The 16112-nt window shown below is 42.7% G+C and overlaps 2 protein-coding genes across 2 annotated transcripts; one reads left to right on the top strand and one right to left on the bottom strand.

The window, feature by feature from the left end:
- The first annotated feature begins 3050 nt into the window (after positions 1 to 3050).
- On the top strand, positions 3051 to 4026 carry LOC118005322 (olfactory receptor 10H2-like). The gene has a single exon (XM_034997193.1). It carries the CDS (start codon positions 3067 to 3069, stop codon positions 4024 to 4026), a length of 960 nt encoding a protein of 319 aa, XP_034853084.1. The 5' UTR covers positions 3051 to 3066.
- A 10683-nt stretch (positions 4027 to 14709) lies between these two features.
- Positions 14710 to 16112, bottom strand: LOC118005581 (olfactory receptor 10H3-like). Its single transcript, XM_034997549.1, has 2 exons — positions 16068 to 16112; positions 14710 to 15648 (listed from the first exon to the last, which is right to left on the bottom strand). Exons 1-2 carry the CDS (start codon positions 16110 to 16112, stop codon positions 14710 to 14712), a joined length of 984 nt encoding a protein of 327 aa, XP_034853440.1.

The following is a 16112-nucleotide window of genomic DNA, read 5'->3' on the forward strand; positions in this document are numbered from 1 at the left end:
CCATCCCCGCGGCGGGGTCTCCGCCTCCGTGTGAGTGAGCGGGTCTGATCCTGAGCGCAGGTGCATGTGGGCCTGCTGTGTGCCTGTCTGGTGTAGAGCTTAAGGCAGCTGCGCCTGTGTGTGTGTGTGTGTAGGGGGGGTGGGTGGGAAGTGGAATGCAGGTATGTGGAGGTGTGGGGGCACACCCACATGTAGGTGTTAGTGAGACACAGGGGGCACCCAGATGCCAGTCTGTAAGAACCGGAGGCCGCCTACCCCTGAGGAGAGCTGTTCTGAGGTGTCTCCCCTTCTGCTCTCACACACACCTGGCGGAGGCTCAGTGGCTGCCCTGGAAGGCACAGGAAGGTTTAAGGGCAGGTGGTGGGTTCTTCCTTCCTGATCTCCTCTCTGGCCCTAGGCACTCACTCTCTTCCTTCCTGGGGACAGGCTGGGCTGTGAACCAAGGGGGAGACAGCACAGAGGTAGAGGAGGACCAAGGAAGGTACGTTTTCCTTTCTAAAAAAAAAAATGGGACAATTTCACATAATACAAAATTAATCATTTTGAAGTTACAAATCATTGGCGTTTAGCACATTCACAATGTTGTGCAACCATCACCCCTTTCTAGTTGCCAAATATTTTCATCACCCCAAAAGGAAACACTACCTTCATTAGTAATCACTTCCCCATTGCCCCCTGCCCAGGCTCCAGCTTCCCCCCAACCCCTAATATGCTTGTTGTGTCTACAAATTTGCACATTTTAGGTATTTCATATTACTGGAATCAGACAACCTTTTGTTCAGACAACCTTTTGTGCCTGGCTTTTTTTCACATAGCATGATGTTTTCAAGGTTCATTTATGATGCCACATGTGTTCGTACTTTGATGTGTAAAAAACACATGACATAAAATTTATTATCTTAACCATTTTTAAGTATGCAGTTCCGGTGGTGTTAAGGATATTCACATTGTTGTGTAATAGATCTGCAGAACTCTTCATCTTGCAAAACAGAGACTCTATACCCATTAAACAAAACTTGCAGTTTCCCACTCCCTGTAGTCCTTGGCAACCTCCATTCTACTTTGTTTCTATGAATTTGACTGCTTTAGATACCTCACATAAGTGGGATCATACAGGATTTCTCCTTTTTGGGGACTAGCTGATTCCACATAGCATAATGTTCTCAAAGTTCTTTCGTGTTGTGGCATGTGACAGGATTTCCTTCCTTTCAAGGCTGAATGCTATTCCATTGTATGGATATATCACATCTTGTTTATCCATCCATCCACCAATGGACATTGGGGTTGTTTCTACCTCAAGGCTATTGTGACTAGTGCTTCTATTTGCACAGGCGTGTGCAAATATCTCTTCCAGACCCTGCTTTTGCCACTTTTGCATATATATCCGGAAGTGGGATGGCTGACGCATAGGTAGTTCTATTTCTAATTTTTTGAGGACCATTCATACTGTTTTCCATAGCTATTGCACGACTGTGCAATCCCACCAACAATGCACAGAGTTCTAATTTCTCTACCTCCTTGCCCTTTTAAATGGCACAACTCAGTGCCATTTAACCATTCACAATATTGTGCCACAAACACCTGTATTTAGTTCCAAGAGATTTCACCACCCCAGAAGGAAATCTGCAACCCATTTAACAGTCACTCCCCATTGCAACTCCTCATTGGAACTCCTGTTCCCTGGCAACTGCTAATCTGCTTTCTGTCTTGATGCGTTTACCTATTCTGGATATTTCAAATACATGAAATCATACAATATGTGGTCTTTGTGGCTGGTTTCTTTCACTCAGCATATTGTCTTTGAGGTTGATCCATGTTGTAGCATGTTCAGTACTTCATGCTCTTGTATGCCTAAAAGATATTCCATCATATGGATACCACTTTCTGTTTATCCATTCATCTGTTGGTCCATCCTGCATTTTTTTAAAAAGATTTTTTATTTATTTATTTGACAGAGGGAGGCACAGCGAGAGAGGGAACACAAGCAGGGGGAATGGGAGAGGGAGAAGCAGGCTTCCCGTGGAACCGGGAGCCGGATGCGGGGCTCCATCTCAGGACCCTGAGATCATGACCTGAGCTGAAGGCAGACACTTAATGACTGAGCCACCCAGGCGCCCCCATCCTGCATTTTTTGCATCAAGTCTGTCGATGGCAGAGAGAGGAAGAAAGATAGAAAGACAGACCAGTAACACTGGATGGAGCAGTTGCTTGGAAGGAGAGCTGTCCTCACGGGGAGCTGGGGCAGATGTGAGTCAGTTGCCACTCAGGGAAGGATATGAGAGAACCGCTGCGAGCCTTGGTTGCTCCACAAAGCAGGAGGTTGGGGATAGGAGAGTGGGTAGGGCTTGAGGAGAAGGAAGGAGATTCAGAGAAGAGCATCGGTGAGTGACCAGAGATAGAGTGCCCAGAGAATGTGACTCTGGTAATGCTGGTCGGTGCCACATCCTTGTGGGGGACTCACGCAAGTTAGACCACACAACAACAATAGTAGCTAAGAGCTGAACGGGCATCACCTCACCTTAGTGCCACTACAGCCCTGTGGAATGAGGATGATTATTCCATGTTCCCAGTGAGCCAGTAAGGGATAATGCTGAGAATTAACCAGAGCCTACATCCTCTCCATGCCACACAGGAGAGGTGACCTCCAGCTGAAGATAGCAATCAGGGAGTCGCTTGCACTTAAAATTCAGGAAGGATTTGGTATCACAGAGATGGAGAGAAGCATGGAGTGGCCAGCATGCTCAAAGGCAGGAAAGCCGGCTGGTCGTGCATGGAGTCAATGACAGTAATAACAGTAGTTGTAATTATTATTATCAGTATTATTTTTTACAGCATTCTTACTATGTGCCAAGGCCTGCATTACGCAATTGAGGCTCACGATCTTCCGTGAACCCCAAGCAGCTCCGAGGATCACTGACAGTCATGATGAGCAGCAGGTCATGGAGGGACTGGCCGTGGTGTGGGGGGTGAGGGCCCCCCACCCCCGGGGAAGTCCTCCTGGGCCGGGCTCAGCATGGACCCAGAACTCGTGCCCACCAGGCCGCCTTCCCTCTCTTCCACCCAGTGATGGCCACCACTCTGGGCCTAAACCACAGCTCCATGTCTGAATTCATCCTCGTGGGCTTCTCCACCTTCCCGCCACATCTCCTGCCCGTCTTCTTCCTGCTGTTCCTGCTCATGTACCTGTTCACCCTGCTGGGGAACCTGCTCATCATGGCCACTGTGTGGAGCGAACGCGGCCTGCACACGCCCATGTACCTCTTCCTGTGTGCCCTGTCCATCTCCGAGATCCTCTACACCTTGGCCATCACTCCACGCCTGCTGGTGGACCTGCTCTTCACCCACCGCACCATTGCCTTTGCGGCTTGTGTCAGCCAGATGTTCTTCTCCTTCACATTTGGCTTCACCCACTCCTTCCTGCTCACCGTCATGGGCTACGACCGCTATGTGGCCATCTGCCACCCCCTGCGCTACAATGTGCTCATGAGCCCCCGTGGCTGTGCCTGCCTGGTGGCCTCGTCCTGGGCTGGTGGCTCAGTCATAGGGCTGGTGGTGGCCACAGCCACTTTCCACCTCACCTTCTGTGGACCCAATGAAATCCAGCATTTTTTATGTCATGTGCCACCACTGTTGAAGCTGGCCTGTGGAACTAATGTACCTATAGTGGCCCTGGGCGTGGGTCTGGTGTGCATCACCAACTTGTTGGGTTGCTTTCTCCTCATCCTCCTCTCCTACACCTTAATTGTGGTTGCCATCTTGAAGATCCCCTCTGCTGAGGGCCGGCACAAAACCTTCTCCACCTGTGCGTCCCACCTTATTGTGGTCATTGTGCACTATGGCTTTGCGTCTATCATCTACCTCAAGCCCAAGGGTCTGCACTCCCACGAAAGCAACACCCTGATGGCCATCACCTACACGATCCTCACACCCTTCCTCAGTCCCATCATCTTCAGTCTCAGGAACAAGGAGCTGAAGACTGCCATGAAGAAGACCTTCCTCAGCAAACTCTATCCCTCCAGCATCTAAGTGGCCAGTGTGAAGGTGGTTTTAGAAGAAGGTAGAAGGAGGACCATACCCTCACCTGTACAATGGGGTTTACAATGTCTGCCTAGTAAGATTGGTAAAAAGATGTGTGACAACACCCATGACCTAGCAGGTGCTCAATAAATGTGAACTTTTCTTCTTCTTCCTCCCTTGGTTTGTGTCTTGGCTATTAGTTTTATTTGTACTCAAACAGCTTTCTTGAGATATAATCCACATGCCATATAATTCACCCATTTAAAGTACACAATTCAGTTGGTCTATAGTGTATTCAGAGTTATGTGATCATCACCACCATCAATTTGAAACATTTTTGTCACCCAAAAAGGAAACCCCTACCCATTCAGTTCCCATTTCTTCCCCAACTCCCATAACCCCCAGCTATAGGAAACCACTTTTTTTTCAGAATATGTTTTAATTTTTTAAAATTGAAATGTAGTTGCCATACGATGTTATATTAGTTTCAATTGTACAACATAGTGATTTGACGCCACACAATGCTATTATAATACCTTTGACTACATTCCCTATGCTGTACCTTTCATCCCCGTGACTTACTCATTCCACTTTGCCTGTTCTGAACATTTCATATAAATAGAATTACACTAGGTGCCCATTTTGACTGAGTGCTCTCGCTTAGCACAATGTGCTCAAGGTTCCTTCATGTTGTGGATGTATGAGATGTTCATTCCTTTTTATTGCCAAATACTATTCCATTGTGTGCACATACTGTATTTCTTTCTTTTTTTTAATTTAAATTTTAGTTAGCTAACATACAGTGCAATATTGGTTTCTGGAGTAGAATTCAGTGGCTCATCACTTACATCACTTACATACAACACCCAGTGCTCATCACAAGTGCCTTCCTTAATATTCACCACCCTCCTAGCCCATCCCTCACCCACCTCCCTCCATCAACCCTCCGTTTGTTCTCCATCATTAAGAGTCTCTTATGGTTTTTTTTCCCTCTCTCCCTTTTCCCTCTTCCCATACCTTCCTGTGTTTTTTTTCCTAAATTCCATATACGAGTGAAATCATATGGTATTTGTCTTTCTCTGAGTGACTTATTTCACTTAGCGTTAGCTCCATCTTGCAAATGACAAGATTTCATTTTTTTTGATTGCTGAATAATATTCTGTTGTATATATCTATATCTTATCCATTCCTCACTCAGTGGACATTGGGGCTCTCTCCATAGTTTGGCCATTGTTGATAATGGGACATAACTATATTTCATCTGTCCGTTTATTGCTTGCTGAACTTCTCAGTATTTCTACTTTTTGCTATTTTGAATAATGCCACTAGGAATGTTTGTGTACCCTTTTTTCTTGAATATATGGTTTCACACTCCTGCATGTATACTATGGAGTGGATTTTTTTGATCCAATGGTAACTCTATGTTTAATTTTTAAAGAAAGTTCCAGACTGTTTTCCAAAGTGGCTGCATCCCTCTATATTCCCACCAGCCTCGAAGTAGGGTTCAAATTTCTCCACATCTTTGCCAACATTTGTTATTACCTGTCCTGTTAGTTATAGCTATCTGAGTGGTAAGAAGTGGTATCTCATGGTGGTTTTGATTTTCATTTCTCTGATAAGTAATGATGTTGTGCATCTCATCACATGCTTGTTGGCCATTTCTATGTGTTCTTGGAGAAATGCTGTTGAGATATTTCACCTGTTTTTTAAATTGGCTTGTTTGTCTTTTTGTTGAGTTGTAATAATTCTTCATAGTTTCTAGTTATAAGGCCCTTATCAGATAGGTGAGTTTCAAGTATTGTCTCACATTCTGTAAGTTGTCTTTTCACTGTCTTGTCGGTATTCTTTGCAGTACAGAAGATTTTAATTCTGATGACATCCAATTTATGTATTGGTTTCCTTCATTGCTTATGGTTTTGGTGTCATGTCTAAGAAATGATTGCTTAATCCAAGGTCATGGAGATGCTCAGCTATGCTGTCCTCTAAGAACATTATAGTTTTAGCTCTTACATTTAGGCCTTTGCTCCATTTTGAATTAATTTTTGTACATAGCATGAAGTAGGGGCTGAATCTTAGATTTGACTGGTTCAATGTGGTTGCAATTTCCTTGAAAATGACCCTGTATGAACTGCCATCAAATACCCAGACCTGTGATTACATAGTGGGGAAAGGGGAGTCACCACACACATGTGTGGGCATATACATTATTCAGATGCAATCAGCAAACAGTAATATTATTTCCAGCTCTTGGGTTGCTGGTACAGCAATGGTAAAAACTAATAATAGTCATCATGTCAGTATATACAATATATTGGGCATTATACGATATTCAGCACTTTTAATATAGCATCTTTTTATTCTTAAAAACCTGTAAAAAAAAAGGAAAAAGGGCAATTTGTGCCAGCAAAAAAATGGCTTGTTATTTATAATTTCCCAATGCCTTTGAAATCATAGGTATAGACTTATTTCTGAGTGCAGCATTTGGTATGAGAATGCAGGGGAGGGGAGGGAAGAGAGAGAAATTTCTGTAAGTTAGCAGTGGAACAGAGAGAGGCACCTAGTCAAGGAAAGGAAAGAAGTGGTGACTGCATCTGATAGGGCTGCAAGCTCTGCTGGGTGAGGAAGGGAACAGTGGAAGAAAGGTAAAGATCTTATTGCTGGTAGTGATAGTGTCTTTTTTTTTAATTTAATTTTATTGTGTTATGTTAGTCACCATACAATACATCATTAGTTTTTTATGTAGTGATCCACAGTTCATTATTTTCATATAACACCCAGTTCTCCATGCAATACATGCTCTCCTCAATACCCATCATGGGGCTAACCCATCCCCCCACACCCTCCCCTCTAAAACCCTCAGTCTATTTCTCAGAGTCCATAGTCTCTCATGGTTCATCCCTCCCTCCGATTCCCCTCCCCCTTCACTTTTTCCCTTCCTTCTCCTAATTTGTATGTCTTCTTTGAAGAAGTGTCTGTTCATGTCTTTGGCCCATTTTTTGACTTGATTATTTGTCTTTTGGGTGTTGAGTTTGAGAAGTTCTTTATAGATCTCGGATACCAGCCCTTTGTCTGTAGTGTCATTTGCAAATGAACTTTTGGGACTTCATCAAGATAAATGTTTCTGCACAGCAAAGGAAACAGTCAACAAAACAAAGAGGCAACCCACAGAACAGGAGAATATATTTGCAAATGACATACAAATGGCTAACCGACACATTAAAAAATGTTCATCATCATTAGCCATCAGGGAAATTCAAATCAAAACTACCTTGAGATATCACCTTACACCACTTAGAATGGCAAAATTTGACAAGGCAAGAAATAACAAATTTTGGAGAGGTTGTGAAGAAAGGGGAACCCTCTTACACTGTTGGTACAGCCACTTTGGAAAACGGTGTGGAGGTGCCTCAAAAAATTAAAAATAGAGCTATCTATGACCCAGCAATTGCACTCCTGGGTATTTACCCCAAAGACACAGATGTAGTGAAAAGAAGGGCCATATGCACCCCAATGTTCATAGCAGCAATGTCCGCAATAGCCAAACTGTGGAAGGAGCCGAGATGCCCTTCAACAGATGAATGGATAAAGAAGATGTGGTCCATATATACAATGGAATATTACTCAGCCATCAGAAAGGATGAATACCCAACTTTTACATCAACATGGATGGGACTGGAGGAGATTATGCTAAGTGAAATAAGTCAAGCAGAGAAAGTCAATTATCATATGGTTTCACTTACTTGTGGAACATAAGGACTAGCATGGAGGACATTAGGAGAAGGAAGGGAAAAATCAAGGGAGGGAAATCGGAAGGAGAGATGAACCATGAGAGACTATGGACTCTGAGAAACAGACAGGGTTTTAGAGGGGAGGGGGATGGGGGGATGGGTTAGCCCGGTGATGGGTATTAAGGAGGGCACGTATTGCATGGAGCACTGGGTGTTACACGAAAACAGTGTATCATGGATCACTACATCAAAAACTAATGATGTATTGTATGGTGACTAACATAACATAAAATTTAAAAAAAATAAAAACAAACAAAAAAAACTAATGATGTATGGTGACTAACATAACATAATAAAACAACATTTTTAAAAAAGGAAATAGAAACAATTATTAGAAATTATTATAAACAACTATATGCCAATAAACTGAGCAACCTGGATGAAATGGATGCCTTCCTGGAAACCTATAAACTCCCAAGACTGAAACAGGAAGAAATTGACAATCTGAATAGGCCAATAACCAGTAACGAGATTGAAGCAGTGATCAAAAACCTCCCAAAAACAAGAGTCCAGGGCCTGATGGGTTCCCTGGGGAATTCTACCAAACATTCAAAGAAGAAATAATACCTATTCTCCTGAAGCTGTTTCAAAAAATAGAAACAGAAGGAAAGCTTCCAGACTCATTCTATGAGGCCAGCATTACCTTAATCCCCAAACTAATGATGGTGTCTTTAGGGAAAGAGAGAGCTGATGGCTCAGAGCCTGGTGAAGAAGGTGATGCAGAGAACACAGGTGTTAAAGTCGTTTTAGAAGGAGTTTCCCCATGACATCAATTGTAAGGTTTCTTCCTTATCTGCATATGAAACCTCTAGTAATGCATCATTGCCATGACCTTGCTGAACTGCATCCATCTGGTGAACACCTCTCTACTGGATCTCACTTGAACGTGGACACAGGAGGAAAGTCTCCATTCCTTGGGAGTCTATTCCTCTTCACATTATCTCACCCTGAATTAGAGTAAAGAACAGAAATGCAAAAGGGGGTTTCATCCATGCAGCAAGTGAAATTCCCTCAAACAACCTGGCCCTTCGGGGCAGGCAATCAAACCAACCAGGACAGAAGAGATGTAGGTGGTATTTCCAATGTGCAGTTGTCACTACCTCTGACTCCAGCCACTCTTTTTTTTTTTAATTGTTATGTTAATCCCCATACATTACATCCTTAGTTTTAGATGTAGTGTTCCATGATTCATTGTTTGTGCATAACACCCAGTGCTCCATGCAGAATGTGCCCTCCTCAATACCCATCACCAGGCTAACCCATCCTCCCACCCCTCTCCCCTCTAGAACCCTCAGTTTGTTTTTCAGAGTCCATTGTCTCTCATGGTTCGTCTACCCCTCCGATTTCCCCCCCTTCATTCTTCCCCTCCTGCTACCTTCTTCTTCTTCTTCTTTTTTTTTATATAGTATTTTATTTTTTTATTTTTTTATTCTTATGTTAATCCCCATACATTACATCATTAGTTTTAGATGAAGTGTTCCATGATTCATTGTTTGTGCACAACACCCAGTGCTCCATGCAGAATGTGCCCTCCTCAATACCCACCACCAGGCTAACCCATCCTCCCACCCCCCTCCCCTCTAGAACCCTGTTTGTTTTTCAGAGTCCATCGTCTCTCATGGTTCGTCTACCCCTCCGATTTCCCCCGCTTCATTCTTCCCCTCCTGCTACCTTCTTCTTCTTCTTCTTTTTTTTTTTCTTAACATATATTGCATTATTTGTTTCAGAGGTACAGATCTGAGATTCAACAGTCTTGCACAATTCACAGCGCTTACCAGAGCACATACCCTCCCCAGTGTCTATCACCCAGCCACCCCATCCCTCCCACCCCACCCGACTCCAGCCACTCTTACTCGGGAAGCTTCATAAAGTAGCAAAGCAATATCTAGTGCCCTGGTTCCCATGTCTTGAATGAATCTTTTTCTCAAATTCTGCTTTTTATCTGTATTTTGAAAGTTGTGTTCTCCTTTGCTACGTAGTACCCTTTTCTCCCCAATTACGCAACTTTTTAAAAATTTAAATTCAGTTAGCCAACGTACATTACATAATTGGTTTTGACATAATGTTCAATACTTAATTCCCCAACTTTTACTGGTGAATTGTCTATTCCGGTTGGTAATTTGCCAAACATTAGCAGCATGTTTATATATATCACCCTCTTTATATTACATATAAAAACCGTTTAGGTTTTCAACTACCGTTGGCTGGGAAACCCTTGAGGATGAATTCAGACACGAGCTATGCTGTAGCCCCTCCATGGTGGCCATCCCTGCTGGGGAAGGAGAGAAGAAGGCCCAGTGGATATGACTCAGGGTCTCCCCTGAGCCCTGTCTGGGAAGGTTTCCAAGAGGAGTCCCTCACCCATCCCAACCATGGCCAGTCCCTCTGCAACATGGTGTTCATGGTAATGGTTTGTGCTTCACAGAGCTGCTTGGGGTTTATGTAAGATCATGCACCTCAAGTGCTCAGCACGGGTCCTGGAGCATAGTAAGAATTCAAAATAGTATTAATAATTATTATGACTACTATTCTAAAATCCCGGTGGGAGAAGCTCAGGGTCTGTATCCAGCCACACCTGGGCTGAGTCCTACTTCAGAGCTTGTCAGTGCCTCTAGCTGTTTTTCTAAGTAGGAAGGGAAAACTCAAGAAAAAAATAACAAGTCCAGTCTTTCCTTAAAAAATTTATACTGTGATCGCTAATAAAAAATTTGAATTGGAACAATCTGGTGCTGGTTGGCATTCCATCTTTGAAAGGTTAATGCACATCTCACATCGCTATGCCCAGTATGCTTGAATCACCTTTGAGCTGTGTGCAAGTCTTAGTAAGTATCACGTGGTGGCTTTCTTCTTTTTATACAAAACTCTACCATGTTATCTGCATGAGTTAAATAAATCTGAGTTGTTTTAAAACACTGCTCCCAAAAAACCCCAAACCAACGTTGGGTTGGTACCTTATTTCTTCCTATAAGTCTCTTTATATCTATTGATATTATAAAGTAATATTATATGTTATGTAGTATTATATTTCATTAAATTATTATTATATTACATCTTATAATCACATTAACATATAATCATATACATTATAAAAATATATACTGTGTTATTATATGTTATATTGATAATTATATGTTATAGCATTTTATAATAATTAAATCATATTACATATTATATGTAACAACTATATATGTTATATAAAAATTCATTATAATTAATCAATAATAATATGTAACATACATATAATATAATACAATATAATATATTAACATATGGTTACATATATCACTGTTATAATATAATTATGTTATGGAATTGTATTAATTATATTTATATATTGGTATATAATATATATCATATAATATATAAAATATACACTGTATATTATATATTATTATCATGTTAATATGTGCCATATTAATATGGTATATTATATGTTATATATACTATCATATATGGTATCATAGTATATAATATATACTACATATAATTTAATATATGTGTTTTGTATAATGGAACAATACACTTATAGCATACTATGATCTATAATATATTGTAGTTGCACTAGAATATTATTTACTCACTAAATTGAGTTTTTCAGGCAATTAACAAATATTTAAGTACCTACTGTGTCAAGCATAGTAGGGTACAATGGTAAGCAAGAGAGAGACCCTGACCCCAAGGAGCTTACAAGCTAATGGGGAGATTCACGGGGGAATAGAATACCAATGTGTGCTGTACAGCGATCACGCTATTCAAAAATAATTCATAGGAACTTCAATGAAGTGCAGATAGCAAGGTCTCTGCGCCATGTGAAGGCTGCAAAATGTTCTAAGAGTGCCAAGAGCTGTGGTTTTACATTTTTTTCCCTACTGGCAAACTTAGCCACTTTCCACACATTCTATGGAAATGAAGGACTCAGCAAATAGAAGAGTCGTAAGTGTTCACGGAGGCTGGGTCCCCAGGCCCTGGGCTGGGTACCCTACAGCTTCATGGTCACATGTATCCTCACAACACACCACAGGGGCCTTGCCGCCAATGAGCAAATCCTGCAGCCGAGCTATCGGGACTCCTTCACCTTTGCTGATGGACTTCTGAGGATACTCAGCCCTTCTCATGAATGATCTCCATGCCCTAAGTCTTCTCAATAAAGAAGAATGGCATAAGAATCTGACTTGAAACTAATTCTGTCATGAAACAATTCACATAGAATGACAGGATGCCATTTCACGAGTCAGTTTTCTAGGGCTGCTATAACAAAGCACATAAACCTAGTGACTTAAAGCCACACACATCTATCCTCTATGCTGGAGGCCAGAAGACAAAATCAGGGTCACCAGGCGTGAGCAGGGCCGCGTCCTTCGGGGGATCCAGGGGAGAATCTGTCTCCTGCTTTCCCAGCTTCCAGAGGCAGCAGGCATTCCTTAGCACAAGGTTCCTGGCTCAGTTACTCCAATGCCTCCTTCCAGTGTCACATCCCCTACTTCTCTCTGTGTCTGACCCCTCCTGCCCACTTTTAGAAGGAGACTTGCAATTATAGCAGACCCATCTGGATGATCCGGGGTAATTCTTCTGTCTCAGATCCTTAACTGCATATCATCTGCATGCAGTCCCTTTTCCTGGGTAAGGGAACATAGTCACAGGCTCTGGAAAAGGACATCTTAGGTGTGATGGGTTGGCATTAGTCATTTACACCAATATTGTAAAATAATGAAATGGAACCCCAGGGTCTCGTTGTCAGTGCTGATGTGACAAAGCAACTCTGTAACTTCTCTGGAATCAGTATTTCTCTCTGGCTGTGTGAAAGGGGTGTGCGCCCACAGCTGTACCTGTCCTCTTCCTTGTACCTGCCCTCTTCCCTGAAAGGTGTCTATTCCTTCTAATGACAGCCTTCCTCTCCCAGTCAGGACCACATTTCTCTCTGCAGGCACCTGAGAGAGATGCATTCCTGATCACCAACCCCACTCACATGCAGATTGTAATGGATTCCTGCTTCACCACTTCAGGGCAGTGTGGCTGGGGACAAATCATCTCTCAGGTTTACATTTTCTGCCTTTCAAAAATGTGAATAGTAATAGATGTGGGTCATATCTAAATGAGCAGAAATAATAGTTTATTTTGAGACTTAGAAGGGTGAATGCACAGGAAACCCTTCCTACATTTGGCAAACAGCAGGTACTCATATGTGATAGCCATTTTTACATTTACTATTAAAAAACATCTTCTGCCTGCAGCCCAAATATCTGGCCACAGTTTTGAGTATGAACTTACACCAACAAAGTCCCTCTTCTTGGATGTCCAGATATATAGTATTCCCAAACCGCAGCATGGGACTCAGACAGATCTAAAGTTGCCTGTGACTCCTTCATTCATGAGTGATGTCCACCAATATTTCTCATCTGTTAAAGAGGGTACACATATCCTGATCTCTCTTTGTGCCATCCTGAGATATTACTGTGCCCTCCAACACATCCCCCAGATAGATTCAAGTAAAACACAAGAGTGAGAAATTGATGTTTCACTGAAAGTAATGTGGGGAAGAAGGGAAAAAGATTTCTATAAGATGTCAGATAGCAACACACTTCTAACATTCTGTGTGTTCTTATTCAAATACTGAGCCCTCTCATCCTCCACTCTCACCCCCTCCCTTTCTCCCTCTTTCTCCTGACTTCATATTCTGACATCCTTCACTCAAACTCAGATCAGTATAGAAAAATTCCCTTAGGATCTATCACCTACAAAGACAGAAGGAAATAGACAGAGTCACCTACCCTCCTGGAGGCAAATAGTTTATTTACTTTTTTGTACATTTTCATATTAAGGGGTAATTATAAAACACTAGACACAATGCCTAAAGGAAAGCCCCAATGCTGGTGGCATTCATTATTATGCTTATTTCTGTTTATTCTTATGTTGGAGGGACCGAAGTCTTCCCTTGCTTCTCCATTCAAGAAGAACCATTATAGAGCTACCCTATGACCCAGCAATTGCACTACTGGGTATTTACCCCAAAGACACAGATATAGTGAAAAGAAGGGCCATATGCACCCCAATGTTCATAGCAGCAATGTCTGCGATAGCCAAACTGTGGAAGGAGCCAAGATGCCCTTCAACAGATGAATGGATAAAGAAGATGTGGTCCATATATACAATGGAATATTACTCAGCCATCAGAAAGGATGAATACCCAACTTTTACATCAACATGGATGGGACTGGAGGAGATTATGTTAAGTGAAATAAGTCAAGCAGAGAAAGTCAATTATCATAGGGTTTCGCTTATTTGTGGAACATAAGGAATAGCATGGAGGACATTAGGAGAAGGAAGGGAAAAATGAAGGGGGGGAAATCAGAGGGAGAGATGAACCATGAGAGACTATGGACTCTGAGAAACAGACAGGGTTTTAGAGGGGAGGGGGGAGGGGGGATTGGTTAGTCCCTTGATGGGTATTAAGGAGGGCATGTACTGCATGGAGCACTGGGTGTTATATGAAAACAATGGATCGTGGATCACCACATCAAAAACCAATGATGTATTGTATAGTGACTAACATAACATAATAAAATTTTTAAAAAAGAAGAAGAACCATTAGCATCAGTGCCCAAACATGACCATGTGATGCGCCCTCTGGCACATAGATAGAAAACACACTCTTAGACAGAGTTAAATGGGATGGACTTCATCACACTGGGTCAAGAACAAGACATGATGATCACTAGTTGCTATGCAAAAAGGGGGCAAACAAATTGAAGAAAAACAAATTTGTAACATGCATCCAACAACTATGGATGCATCCCACAATACCTATTCAGTATTTTCATACACTGAAACCCTATAAAAGTCCTATGGAAAGAGTCATTATTATCCCCAGCTCAGCTACCCCATTTCCTCACCACCAAACTGGACATCAAGAGCTTAGGGGACTGAATTTCCTCTGGAAGCTTTTCTTTATGGCATTCTTGAGCTCCTTATTCCTGAGACTGAAAATGATTGGGCTGAGAAACGGGGTGAAGACCGTATAGGTGGTGGCCATCAGTGTGTTACTGTCCATAGAATGGGGGCCCTTGGGCTTGAGGTAGATCATGGAGGCAAAACCGTAGTGCACAATGACCACAGTGAGGTGGGACACACATGTGGAGAAGGTCTTGTGCCTACCCTCAGCTGAAGGGATCCTCAATATGGCAGCCACAATGAAGACATAGGAGAGGACAATGAGGAATAAACAGCCCATCAGAGCTGTGACACACACCAGGATCACACCCAAGGTGACAGAGGATGTCTCCTTCCCACAGGCCAACTTTAGGAGGGAAAACACATGGCAGCCAAAATGCTGAATCAAGTTTGACCCACAGAAGGTGAGGTGAAAAACTATCAGGGTCACCATCATTCCCATGACTGAGCCACCAGCCCAGGTCCAGGACACTAGACGGGCACAGGTGTGGGTGCTCATGAGCACGTTGTAGCGCAGGGGGTGGCAGATGGCCACGTAGCGGTCGTAGCCCATGATCATGAGCAGGAAGGAGTGGGTGAAGCCAAATGTGAAGGAGAAGAACATCTGGCTGGCACAGGCCACAAAGGTGATGGAGCGGTGGCTGGAGAGCATGTCAGCCAGCATGCGAGGGGTGATAGCAACAGTGAACAGAATCTCAGAGGTGGACAGGGCACACAGGAAGAGGTACATGGGCGTGTGCAGGCTGCGCTCACTCCACACAGTGGCCATGATGATCAGGTTCCCCAGCAGGGTGAACAGGTACATCAGCAGGTACAGCAGGAAGAAGGCAGGCAGGAGATGCTGTGGGAAGTTGGAAAAGCCCACAAGGATGAATTCAGACACCATGCTATAGTTCTGACCAGCCACAGATGCTGCATCTGCTCAGATCACAGGGAGTGAAGGCGACCAGAATAAAGATCATGAATCTATGTAACAATATACCCTAAAAAATTTACAAAATGGAGGAACTTTAGATGCAGTATGTTAGGATTGGGAAAATGACAAGGATACTCACTGTTTCTGCTGTTCATTAGTATGGAACTGAAAGCCCTGAGCGGTGCTCTGAGGAAAGAAAAAGAAAGAAGGTATGTGAAGATTTGACAGGAAGAGACAGGCTCGTCCACCCAGAAAAAGCAAAGAGTGAAGTCAGAGCATACCACAGCGAGAGAGAGCACAGAGATGCAGAAGATCCACTTCCAAAAACCAGTATTTCTCATAGAATTACACCAGTAGTAATCATTCAAAATATGAATTTGAAATAAAAAATAAGATACCATTCCAAGAGTGACACAAAGTATAAAGAAACAACTCTCTAACAT

Source organism: Mirounga leonina, unplaced genomic scaffold (genome assembly GCF_011800145.1).
Source record: "Mirounga leonina isolate KUSES-001 unplaced genomic scaffold, KU_Mleo_1.0 Mir_94, whole genome shotgun sequence".
Lineage (NCBI taxonomy): Eukaryota > Metazoa > Chordata > Mammalia > Carnivora > Phocidae > Mirounga > Mirounga leonina.

Coding starts and splice junctions, on each gene's coding strand:
- LOC118005322 (XM_034997193.1), top strand. CDS start 3,067: ATGGCCACCACTCTGGGCCTAAACCACAGCTCCATGTCTGAATTCATC.
- LOC118005581 (XM_034997549.1), bottom strand. CDS start 16,112: ATGTTAGAGAGTTGTTTCTTTATACTTTGTGTCACTCTTGGAATG. Junction 15,649..16,067: donor TTTGTGTCACTCTTGGAATG/GTATCTTATTTT, acceptor GTGGCTGGTCAG/AACTATAGCATGGTGTCTGA.